We start from the raw sequence: 12,983 nt of genomic DNA on the forward strand, positions 1-12,983 counted from the left end.
TGTCTGTTGCCAGTGGGTTTGTCTGTGATGCTGTAATATGTTACAGTGAAGAGTCTGCCGTCACTACGTGGGGCAAGCCTGGAGCAGCGAACTTGCAAATGGGCTTAGCCTGGCATTCAGCTCGAAGTCGGTCAAAACTTTGTAAGTATACATTTTCCACTTCTAAAAGATCAAACACACTTTACATTTAGGACTCCAGTATTTTCTTCTTTCTCACATGCATGCACAGACCTTCAGGCTCCAAATAATGTAAGATTTAGAATGTAAGATTTTAGAATAATGTAAAATTTAGAAAATTTGCTAAAAAAAAAAAAAAAAAAGCCCAGACTAGGAACGAAATCTTTACAGGGAGCAGGCAGTGAGCCTTGTTCTCACTCCTTTCGTGTGAGTCGTGGTAGCTACTGAGAAACCACCTTTTCACTCTTCACGTAGAAGCCTCGTGACCACCTGACACAATGCTCCCGGGCAGTCTTGTGTGACTCACCAGAGCTCCACACAGGCCGCGGGCCTCCTGCTCACCTCCTCTGGCTCTCAGGAGAACCAGCAAAAGGCAGGCTCAGATTCCTGCGTTCTCAGTGACCCCTCACGCTTCCCCTCCGTTCCTTATGTCCGGCATCTAATTACTGATGGGCCTACTTTCTGGGTTTCACATGCAGTGCTTACTGTGGGCAGCACAGAAGCAGGGCTGGGCTTCCTGAAGGTGATTCTAAACCATCCAGGCAAGTTAATCTCTCTGAAGGTTAATTGTCTTGTATGAAGCATGCCAAGTATATCTCACTGGCCAGTTGTGGATACTGACAAATCTATCAAGTGTAGAATGCTCTAGAAATGCCCTATGGAATGAAGAAAGTGAGGAAGGGTTCTTGGTTGGTGTGGTTACCCACATAATAGTTCAAAGTGTCAGTAGATCATTCATTCTGTCTTTCCTTCACTGATTCAATACTGACCACATGTCAACCTGGTAAAAGGCACGTGCCAGGTGCTGGGGGTCCCTGGGTCAGAAGAAGCGCCTAGAGAGGCGACAGAGGGAAAGAAGGCAGAAGCGTAATAAGGTGGAAGATACCGATTTCTTCACTAATAATGATAGAAACTTGCACTTTAAAAATATCTGCAAACCAAGAAGGTGATGGTCACAACACTACAGACAACAAAAGCAAACAGTTCACACTCCACAGAGGAAATGGGAGCAGGCAGGGACAGCAGGGGGCTGTCCAGGGGGCTGCAAAAGTGCTGACTGACGTTCAGGAAATCCACGTGTAAAATAGAGAAAGTCCAAAGGGTGAAATGTTAAAGGACAGCCAGATCAATTAGGCAGCGAATGAAAAAGAAAAAGCAGGAATGGCAATACTAATTTTAGAAAAATGGAATCCAAGACAAAAACCATTAAAGTCAACAAAGGCACCCTTTGGAAGTGACCATGGGTACAGCGATCACCAATAAAGATGTAATGCAGCAGCCTTTATGTGCCCAAAAGTCAGAGCTTCAGTGTTTAAGGGAAATATATTAACAACGAAAGGAAAATTTACACAAACAATTTTGTCTGAGAAATTTCAGTAAGTCAAATAGAATTAAGGACATATTATAAACTATATAGAATCATCAACTATATGTAAAAAACCTGTGCCCTGCAAATAGTGGGTATGATATCTTTATCCATTGAAAATTAATAACACGATGGTATAAAATAGGCCACAGAGAAAACCTCAAAATCTCCAGAAACTAAAAGCTGAACAGGTCACATCGTCTGACTAAAATGAAATAAACTAAGTGCTAATTTCAAGTTTAAAAACAATATAAACATGAAAAACCAGGCACTAGCTTCTTCCAAAAGGTACAAAATTACAGTGACAGATACTTTAGAGCAAAAGCAAACAAGTAGACGTCAGTCACAGGATGGGACGAAAACTATGTCCCAAAGCGAATGCACAAACTTTTGTAATTTCATTACTTTTTAAAAAAATGAGTAACATGAAAAAAAGTTGAACTCAAGAAGCTTTATAAAAAACAAGTCTAAGGGTTCCGGGATGCTCAGTTAAGCGTCCAGCTCTTGACTTCGGCTCAGGTCACGATCTCACGGTTTGTGAGTTCAAGCCCCACATCGGGGTCTGTGCGGACAGCATGCAGCCTGCTTGGGATTCTCTCTCTCCCTCTCTCTCTGCCTCTCCCCCACTCATGTGTGCACATGCATGCTCTCTCTCCCTCTCAAAGTAAGTAAATAACCATTTTAAAGAAAGTAAGTGTAAGGACAGTAAGAAAATCCAAGAGATAAGTAATTTTAAAAATCATGTTGGGGCGCCTGGGTGGCGCAGTCGGTTAAGCGTCCGACTTCAGCCAGGTCACGATCTCGCGGTCCGTGAGTTCGAGCCCCGCATCGGGCTCTGGGCTGATGGCTCAGAGCCTGGAGCCTGTTTCCGATTCTGTGTCTCCCTCTCTCTGCCCCTCCCCCGTTCATGCTCTGTCTGTCTCTCTCTGTCCCAAAAATAAATAAAAAAAACGCTGAAAAAAAAAAAAAAAAATTTAAAAATTATGTTAAAAGTGTGAAAAAAAATTATGCTAAAAATGAGAAGAGTGACCACTACCTACATGTTGAATGGATTTTTAAACTATAATCCAATTCTATGTATCACAAGTTAACAAATGTGGAAGTCCCTGTGAAAACGATGATAGCTCTCTGCAAAAATACAAATGCCTCAATTTTACACAAGAAAAACTGTGAGCATATTTTACCAATAGTCTGGGAAGACAATGAAGTGTTATGAGATATACCTACAGAGAAAGATTATTAAAAAGTACGTACACTGGTCAACAGATCATCTCAATGCTAAAGAGAGTTTGCAGAAAGTTTTGAAAAGAGGGAAAAGTACTGTCTGTACCATGGTGACCGTCTGACCGTGACCCTTGCTGCAAGGAGGCCGGAGCCAGACGATGGCAGGAATCCGTGCCTCTATTCTTCTGCTGAGACTGTCTGTCAGGCAGAGTGCCATCAGGAAACAGACTGGACCCTGAAGCAGGATGTCCGTGTAACTGAACAAGGCACTGTTTACAGGACTGAGAGGCACAACAGAGATGACCATGGCGAACCACCAGACCAACAGGAGGGAGGAGACACGCTGCCCAGGTCCCGCTGCCATCCTGACCCCCTCTTCTCTGCCCTCTAAGCTGGGCTGAATCCCACTGGCCAAACCCAGACCCAGCCTGAGGACACGGGCACCTACTGACACAGCCTAGGAACACCGTCCCTCAGGGGCCAGAGCCAGGAGTGAGACAGACAGGAATGTGGAGAACGTCCCATCAAGTCCTCCGAAAATAGGGCTCTGCTGGTAGAGCTGGGATGATTGGTTTACTTAGGTTCAACACTCTCAAAGACAGAGATTAAAAATCCAGCCTAGAGAGAGCTAAGGGCACTCTGTTGTCATTAGCAACTCTACTGGTGTCATCTACGGTACAGACCAAAAAGATACCTCTATAAGACGGGATACGTGAAAGGTTACTAGCCTCAAATATAAAGGCTCTACACTGAAAGAAACAAAACAGAAAAATAAAAAAATACTTTTCAAATGGGCAAGGATCATGCATAGGAAATCCACAAAGAAGAAAATTCCAATCTCTAATATGAATATTTTTAAACTTTTAATCTTATTTATTAAAAAGCAACAAAGATAAGGTGTCGCTTTTCATAATAAAGCTGGCAATTTTTGCAAATGACAATACTGACATTGGTAAGAAGGTGGTCATCCAGGTGTCTGTTCAACAGCCTCACCTCGTCTGCAAACGTAGGTCTTTGGGTGATGCTGTGCTCTGGTCTTTCTCTCACCTCAGCTGTCCAAGGAGTTACCCTTTGCTCATGGTGGAGTTCAAGGTTACCTGGCACAGTGCCCCTCATCTTAGTGAAGTTCAATCTTCACTAGGAAGGAAGGAGCAGTGGGCAGCACTGAAATGCCCAAGGGCAATTTAAAGACAAGTGCAAAGAGTATGAAGTCATCTAAAACAAAAATGGAAATTCAAGATAGCTGGACTTTGGTTTTTGGTTGTTTTTTCTTACAGAGAAGTCTTACACACACTCACAGACTCTAATGGCATATTCTCTTTGACAAAGGAGGGCTTCAAGGTTGACAGCTGGGCGCAGGACATAGAAGGACACATTTTCCACCTAAAGAAACTCCTAGTCTGGCTGGAGAAGAGCTAACATGGGAACGTGTTTTCAGTGTGCACAAGTCCTTTACACGTGCTCACTCACCTAATCTCCCTGGATTCGGAAATGAACTTCTTGGTGGCTTAGCTCCTTCACTTATTAGAGGAACATGAGCTAAAGGCAGATGCCCACGTTTCTGTGTAACTGAGATTTTCCTAGCTGATGTTTCAAATAGTCTCTTTCTTTGGGAAGAAAAAAGGACTTTCCCAACTTCCCTAAGCCTTTGGGAAAGGGCCTTTTCACTTTTTATACACTTGAAGAATATATAGTTCAATGGCTGAGGGACGAGACAATCCCAGCTGGCTCACTGTGGCCTGTCTGCTTTGGACTAAGTCTCCAACTTCTTGTGTCCCACTTTCCTTCCCTGCAAGGGTACGTGGGAGACTAGGAGCCCTCACGGTGCGCCGCGAGGAGGCGATGAGATGTTGCGGAGTGAAACACTCAGCGCAGCACTGCTAGGCTCTGGCAGCGGGAAAACTTCCAGGATTTAATTTTGCTTTTTGTACTAAAGAGAACATAAATTCTTACTGGGAAATGAGAAATCTTGACTTCTCTGCTTCCAACCAAGGCTCTGAAGATGCAGGGCTTTCCAAGGGTCTTGGGAAAGGGACAGGGCCCTTGGGAGGTCTGTCGACGAGGACAGCCCCTGGCTAGAGGGTTACGCCAACGCATCTGGCTCCACGGGGCTAGGACACAGAGGAAAGGAAAGCACCCATCTGCTCCGTATTGGACTTCTCCAACTCTCTGGTCCCTCTACACCCAAAAGACAATAGGTTCAAACAAAAACAAGCTTGATGGATGCTGGCCGTGGCCAGAGAGCAAGGAGACATAAACCGCATCTACTTACCTGGCTGTGCTGGAGGCGTGCAGATGTTGCGGGGAGGGAAGGTTCAAGAGTTCCTGGGCCATCACGTGCTGGGTGTAGTCATCCTGCCATGTGAAGCCTGGGGACAGATGCAAAAGCTGCATTATCAACGTGGAAGGTGAGCAAAGCTCTTGTTTCAGTCACAGGAGAAACTGCTGCTGTTTCCAAGTTTTCCCGCAATGCCAAGGCGCTCACTGCGGTTTACTAATAAGGTCTTTTCCTTCTAGAAATCCCCGCCTTCTGAGACATCTAGACCAGAAACATGATGGGTGCTTTGCCAGATGAAAAACACTAGGCGCAGTGGTGGTGTGGCTGGACAGCAAGGCGCCCTTGAACCAGGAGCACATTTCACGGATTTGTCCCCAGCAAAAGATGCAGACTTTCTCATGGAAAGGTCCTGGTCGTAGCAAAGACATTCTCGACCCAAATGTGCACACGTTTACCCACCACTCATCCGCCCTCCTGCTCCTCACCGCCACGTCTCGGGCTCCTTGGAGCTCCAGCCTGCCTAAGAGCCACACGTTTGTAATGAAATAAGGGTACTGTTACTCTGAAGGCAATTATCATGGGGCCTAATGTGCTGTATCTGGGAGCCAATTACATTATATTTATACTCAAATGTTATGACAAAGAGCTTTATAACAAGAGCGAAGTAGTTATGAAGGCAAAATGCATGTGATTATGCATTAATTACATGCACTGCAGATCACATGATAATTATGCTCAGAATTACCAAATAACTCCCAAGAATAATTATTATGCAATTTGTACATTTTAGATCTTATGGTAACACTTTAGCACTTAGAACTACCCCATGCAATTATCCATAATTATCTAATCACTAAATATCATGTAATTACAGAGATATATTTTTATGCCCTGTTCAAAAACACATTACCAAAATCTTCAAATCAGGACGGCTCTGTGCCTGTTTATGTGTGTGTGTGAGTGTGGTACAGGGAGGTCCAGAACTTGCTGAGAACCACATGTTCTGGGGAATAAAAAGGGCTCAGCAGATATAAGCTGCCTTCATGAACACACTTGAATTCTTTTTTCAAATGCAAATCTAACATTTTTTTTCATTTACAAATGGCAAGATTCAAACAGTTGGAACACTTCTGAATCTCAAAAGGCTCTATGGCATTACCCAAAGGGGAAGCTGATGGGAAAACTCACCAAACTGGCCAGCCTCTAATGGCAGCTTGTTCTAAGCAGCCCTGTTTGAATATAGCATTTAGAGAATGGGTCGCTGCAGGGAGACGGAGCCCCATAGTCACCGTTACCCTTACTTCAGGATGAAATGTACTTAATAATAAGCAAGCATCTTCCACTTGCCAAAAGCAACTAAAAAAACCACCCATATGAAGTGTATGCTTATGTGGCTATTAACCGTTGCTTCATTCCTGGGAGGATTCTCAAATGAAAGCACACTTGTAATATTAGCATAGTATCTAGCACTGTGAATTGAGAAAGTAAGCATAGTTTAACCATGCCATTCCCAAAAGGGTGGTCTTAATACCTATCCGGAAACAAACAAATAAAGAGCACAAAAGGAACTTCCCATAAAAATTTTTCATTTGTAAAATTTAAAATAACGAAACTTCGAATGTATTTTTTAACCTAAAGAGCACAAGTGCTCGCCTCGGCAGCACACATACTAAACAGCACAAGAGCCTGAGCCAGTTCAATTCTGGGGTCTGTAAGGAGGGCTCAATCACAACAGTCGGCCAACTGATAAAGGTGATCCATACAGGTAATCTCAGGGAGACCCGGAACCCCTAGACTGACTTCTAAGCTTTCCTGGGAGCAGGCAGAAACTGGACACTTGGATACAAAACCAAAGCAATGCATACATTAGGGCATTAGACATTCTCTCTGAACTCCTCTCAAGGCTACTGAGAAGACAAAACCCTAGGAAGAGCTGACTGCTTCCAGGGAGACGGAGAAGACACATTCTTCCTACCGCTCCCACTAGGCACAACTAAAACCCTGCAGATTACATGCACAGGAGGCTACGAGGGGTGGGCGGAAGACAGACTTCTGCAGTCCTAGGGAATCTGAGGAACCACACCTGTGGGGCTCCCTGGGCTGTCCTTTGGCCTTATGCACCTCACACTGGAGCTGCGTCAGCCAGCAACCCGGGAGCACCAAGTGTAGGTGAAGCCCCGACTGAGGTCACCTCTCCCCAGCCAGAGGCCCAGGAAGGGAGCTACTTGGCACATTTTAGACAACAGCAGCTCCACTCTCATCAAACACTGCCAAAAACAGCACAGCACAGCCTGTACCCATGCCAACAAAGGCCAAGAGGCAGCCTGGGTGTCCTCCCTTAGGAAGCTGGAACAAGGCCAATGACCCCCCCCCCCCCAAAACTCTGCCGGGTTGGCAAAGCAGCCACGTAGGGAGCAGGTGGTACCCCTACCCCATGTCAGTGGAGACCACATAGGGAGTTCAAACTCCCACCCACCCACCCCGCCCAGCACATGGACTAGACCCCTCAGCACAGATGTCAGCAGAAGCCTAGTGGTAAACCGGGACTCCCACCCCCATGTTAGTAACAGGGACCCCTCACTCACCTTGGCAGAGCAGTGTCAGAAAAAGCTGTTAAAATGCAAGGCTTAGGGGTGCTTGAGTGACTCATTCAGTTAAGCGTCTGGCTCTTGATTTCACCTCAGGTCATGATCTCACACTTCATGAGTTTGAGCCCTGCATCAGGCTCCTCACAGGCAGGGCAGAGCCTGTTTGGGATTCTCTCTCTGTCCCTCCCCTGCTTGTGTTCTCTCTCTCTCAAAATAAATAAATAGAATCTTAAAAAAACAACAACACAAAGCTTAAGTGAGATCCACAGTCTCATAATATAGTACGAAAGTGTTCAGGTTTCAACAGAAAATCACTACTCATACCAAAAACCAGGAAGATCTCATCTATAGACCCTAACGCTGAGGCTTGAAGTATTAGCTTTACCTACCAAAGATTGTAAAGCGGTCATAATAAAAATGCTTCAATGAACAATTATGAACATACTTGAAAGAAATGAAAAACTAGAAGCCTTAGCAAAGACATAGAAAGTCTCAGCAAATAAATAAATATAAAAAGAGCCAAAAAGAGCCAAATGGAAATACTATAACTGAAAAATACACAAACCAAAATAAACAGCTCAGGGGATGCACTGAATAGAAGGATGAGGGATAGAGGAGAGAGTCAGTAAGCTAGATAGGAGAACAACAGAAATCATCCAATTCCAACAACAGGGAGAAAACAGTCTAAAAAAAAAAAAAAAAAAGGACAGAGCCTCAGGGAGTGTGGGGCTATAACAAAAGATCTAACATTCATACTATCAGAGTTCCAGAAGGGGAAAAAAAGAAGGTGGGGCTGAAAGGGCATTCAAAAACTTGATGTCTGAAAATTTCTCCAGTTTGGCAAGAGATATAAACCTAAAGATTCACAAAGCTGAGCACCCTAAACAGGGTAAGCCCAAATCTCCTCCAAGACACATGGTTAAAATTCTGAAAACTAAATTCAAAGACAAAATCTTAACAGCAGCCAGGGGAAAATGACACTTTACCTATGAGGGAAACACAATCCGAGCAAAAAGGATTTCCCATCAGAAACCACAGAGGCCACAAGGAAATTGCACAACATTCTCCAAGTGCCGGAAGAAAAAAAACATCAGCCCCAAATCCCAAAAATCTACCAATCCAGAGACCCATCAAAAATATCCTTCAGGAGGGGTGGGTTCCTGGTGGCTCTGTCAGTTAAGTGTCCGACTCTGGATTTTAGCTCGGGTCATGATCTCATGGTTCGTGGAATCAAGCCCTGTGTCAGGCTCTGACAGTGCAGAGCCTGCTTGGGATTTTCTGTCTCCCTCTCTCTCTGCCCCTCCCCTGCACTCTCTCACACACACACACACACACACACACACACACACACACACTCTCTCTCTCTCTCTCAAAGATAAATAAACATTAAATATATATTATATATATATATATATATCTCCATCCATCCTTCAGGAATGACAGGGAAAATTAAGACATTCTCAAAAAAGGGAAAAAGAGAGCATTTTTTATAGCAGGCTTGCCCTAAAACAACTGCTAAATGAATGTATTTAAATACAAAGGCAAAAACAGAAGAAGGAACCTTGGAACATCAGGAAGGAGAAAAGAATGTGAAAAGTGAAAGTGACTAGTTTTCCTTCTCTGGAATTTTATATATTATGTTTGACAGTTGAGACAGACATGATAACACTGTCTGTTGTGCTTCTAAATGTATGTAGAGGAAATATTTAAGATAATTATAATAAACGAGGGGAAGAGCCATAAAGAGAGGTAAGGTTTCTACACCCTATTCTTAACTGGTAAAACAATGACAGTATATTGTGATTATTTATAATAATATGATATCTATAATAATATGATATCTAGACCAACCACTAAAAAGGCTATCAAGAGATACACTCAAAAAGACTACAGAAATAAATATGGATCTCTAAAAAATATTATCATAACCCTAAAGGAATGAAGAAGAAAAAAAAACAGAGAAAAATAGACCAAACAGAAAACAAATAGTAAAATGGAAGATTTAGGCCTTAACATACCAATAATTACATTAAATATAAATGGGCTAAATATACCAATGAAAAGACAGACACTGACTAAGTGGATTAAAGAAGCATGATCCAACTATATGTTTTTTATAAGAAACTCACTTTAAATATAATGTTACAGACAGGCTGAAAGTAAAAGGATGGAAAAAGATGTACCATGCAAGCATCAATCAAAGGAAGTAGCAGTGGCTACAGTAATAGCAAATAAACTACTCATCAAAACAAACAAAAATGCCAGGGACAGAGAGACATTATATAAAGATATAAATCCACCAAGAAGACATAGGAACCCTAAATATGTATGCTCAAACAACCTAGCTAGAAATATGTGAAGCGAAACTTCACATGGAGTTTTTGGATGGAACAGAAAGGAGAAATAGACAAACCCACAATTATAGTTGGAGACTTCAACACTACTTTTTTAGCAACTGAACAAATAAAGAGAAAATCAGCAAAGCTTGAGAAGTAGTCAACAGTGCCATGGATTAACAGTTCTAATCAGCGTTTATAGAACACTCAATCTTGGGGCGCCTGGGTGGCGCAGTCGGTTAAGCGTCCGACTTCAGCCAGGTCATGATCTCGCGGTCCGTGAGTTCGAGCCCCGCGTCAGGCTCTGGGCTGATGGCTCGGAGCCTGGAGCCTGTTTCCGATTCTGTGTTTCCCTCTCTCTCTGCCCCTCCCCCGTTCATGCTCTGTCTCTCTCTGTCCCAAAAATAAATAAAAAACGTTGAAAAAAAAAAATTAAAAAAAAAAAAAAAAAAAAAAAGAACACTCAATCCAACAAAAGCAGAACACACACTCATTTCAAGTGCCCACAAAACATGACATGGACTGAGACCATTTATATCCTGAACCATAAAACAAATCTCAGCAAAATTAAAAGATTCAAAATCACTTGGACTGCATTCTTTAATCAGTATAGTGTTGAACTAGAAATCAACTAACATATATCTAGCAAGAAAATCTCTAAACACTTAGAAATTAAACAATAAACTTCTAAATAATCCATGGGTCAAAGAAAATCCAAGGGAAAAATATACTGAGAACTGAATGAAAATGAAAACGTGGCACCAAAATTTTGCAGGACACAGTTAAAGGTGTGCTAGGAGTGAAATTTTTAGCACTAAATGTTTGCATTTCAAAAAGTCTCAACTCAATTATCTAAATGTACACATCAAGAAGCTAGGAAAAGGAGAGCAAAATAAACTCAAGGAAAGTAGACAGAAGGAAACAATAAAGAGCAGAAATCAATAGATTGAAATCAGAAAAAAAGGAAAACAGAGAAAGTCAGTGAAAAGTTCCCTGAAAAGATCAGTAAAATTGACAAATTTCTAGCAAGACTAACAAAGAAAGCAGTCACAAATTACCAGTACTAGGAATGAGACAGATGATATCAATACAGACCCTGTAGACCCCATATGGGAACAAACATGTCTACACACTTAAACATGGAAACTGAGGTGAACTGGACCAATTCCTCAAAAAACACAAACCACCACATCTTATCCAATATAAAATAAATAATTTTATAGCCCTATAACTCTTAAGGAAATTGAACTCATAATTAAAAACCTCCCCAAAAAGAAATGTGCAGCCTCAGATGATTTCACTGGAGAATTCTACCAAACATTTGAGGAAGAATTAACGTGAATTCTACACAATCCTTTCCAGAATACAGAAGAAGAAGAAATAGTTCCAATTTAATTTTATGTAGCTAATACTAACCTGATACAAAGAAGAGACAAAGACCAAAAAGAGAGAGAACCCTATAGAACAATATCTCTCATGAATATGGACATAACAATTCTTAAGAAAAATATTAGTATATTGGGAACCTGAGTGGCTTAGCCAATTGGTTAAACATCCAATTCTTGATTTCAACTCAGGTCATGATCTCACAATTTGTGAGTTCGAGCCTCATGTCATGCTCTGTACTGACAGCACAGGGCCTGCTTGGGATACTCTTTCCCTCTCTCTCTGTCCCTCCCCTGCTTCTGACCATGCATTCGTGTGTGCTCTCTCTCTCAAAATAATGAAATAAATTCAAGAAAAAAATAGCATATAAAATCCAGCAATGTATGAAAATAATTATACAGCTTGGGGTTTATTCCAGATATGCAAAGCTGGTTCAAAATTCCAAAATAAATCAATGTAAGCTAACATATTAACAAGCTTAAGAAGAAAAAATTACATTATATCAATGTAGAAAATGTGGTTGAAAAATTCAAAACCTATTCATGATGAAATTCTCAGAAGAATAGGAACTGAGGGGAAATTCGTCGACTTGATAATAAACATCTACAAAAGCCCTACAGCTAACATCATATTTAATGGTGAAAAACTAGAAGCTTTCCACTTATGATAAGGAAAAAGGCAAGTGTATGTTTCCTCTTAACCACTCTTAACCACATAGCTGAAAGTTCTACCCATGCAATAGGGCAAGATAAGAAAAGAAAAGGCAAGCAGATCAGAAAGGAAAAAATAAAACTATCTCTTTCCAGGTGACATGATTTTCTACATGGAAAATCTCAATGAATCTACAATAACTCCTAGAACTAATAAGTTATTTTTCTATGAACTATGACACATATAAACACATAGACACTGAAATTGAAACACTATAGTCACTCAAAAAATTAAGTACTTAGGTGTAAATCTAACAAATACATGCAGGACTTGTGTGCTAAAAACTACACAATGTGGATGAAAGAAATCAAAGATCTAAATGAAGGACAGACATGCCACGTTCATGAGTCGGAAGCGTCAACACAACAATGATGAAAATTCTCAAATTGGGATACAGGTTCAACACGATTCCTGTCAAAATCCCAGCAAGATTCTTTGCAGATACAGACGAGCAGTTTATATGGAACAGCAACGGAGTCACAGTAGCTGGAACGACTTTGGAAAAGGAGAGTAAAACAGGAGGAATCACGCTACCTAATTCCAAGTCTTATACAGGTACAGTCATCAAGACTATATAGTATTGGCAGAGGCAAATAGATCAATAGAACAAAATAGAATACCCAGAAATAGACCCACACAAGTATGCCCAAGATTTCCGACAAAGGTGCAAAAGCAACTTAATGTTTGACAAAGTGCCTTTTACCAAACGGTGCCAGAGCTGTGGAACACACAGAAGCAAAAGCGGAAACCTCAACATCAGTCTCACGGTTTACACAGAAAAAAACCAAAATAGATAATGGATATAAATATAAAATATGAAACAAGAAGCATTTTAGGGAACAAAAAACAACCGAAAATCTTTGGGACCCAGGGCTAGGAAAAGCATTAACGTCCGCATGAAAGACCAGGACAGGCCA

The 12,983-nt window shown here is 41.6% G+C and overlaps 1 protein-coding gene across 4 annotated transcripts in view; it reads right to left on the bottom strand.

Annotated features, from left to right (window-relative positions):
* Positions 1 to 12,983, bottom strand: part of PTPRN2 (protein tyrosine phosphatase receptor type N2) — an 812,735-nt gene that overhangs the window by 507,910 nt on the left and 291,842 nt on the right. For all 4 annotated transcript variants that reach the window (XM_078436952.2, XM_078436943.2, XM_078436944.2 and 1 more), the window contains one exon: positions 5,040 to 5,136. In XM_078436952.2, coding sequence (XP_078293078.2) covers positions 5,040 to 5,136 — 97 coding nt within the window. The remainder of the gene's footprint in view (positions 1 to 5,039; positions 5,137 to 12,983) is intronic.

The sequence above is a fragment of the Panthera onca genome, chromosome A2 (genome assembly GCF_046562875.1).
Source record: "Panthera onca isolate mPanOnc1 chromosome A2, mPanOnc1 haplotype 2, whole genome shotgun sequence".
Classification (NCBI taxonomy): Eukaryota; Metazoa; Chordata; class Mammalia; order Carnivora; family Felidae; genus Panthera; species Panthera onca.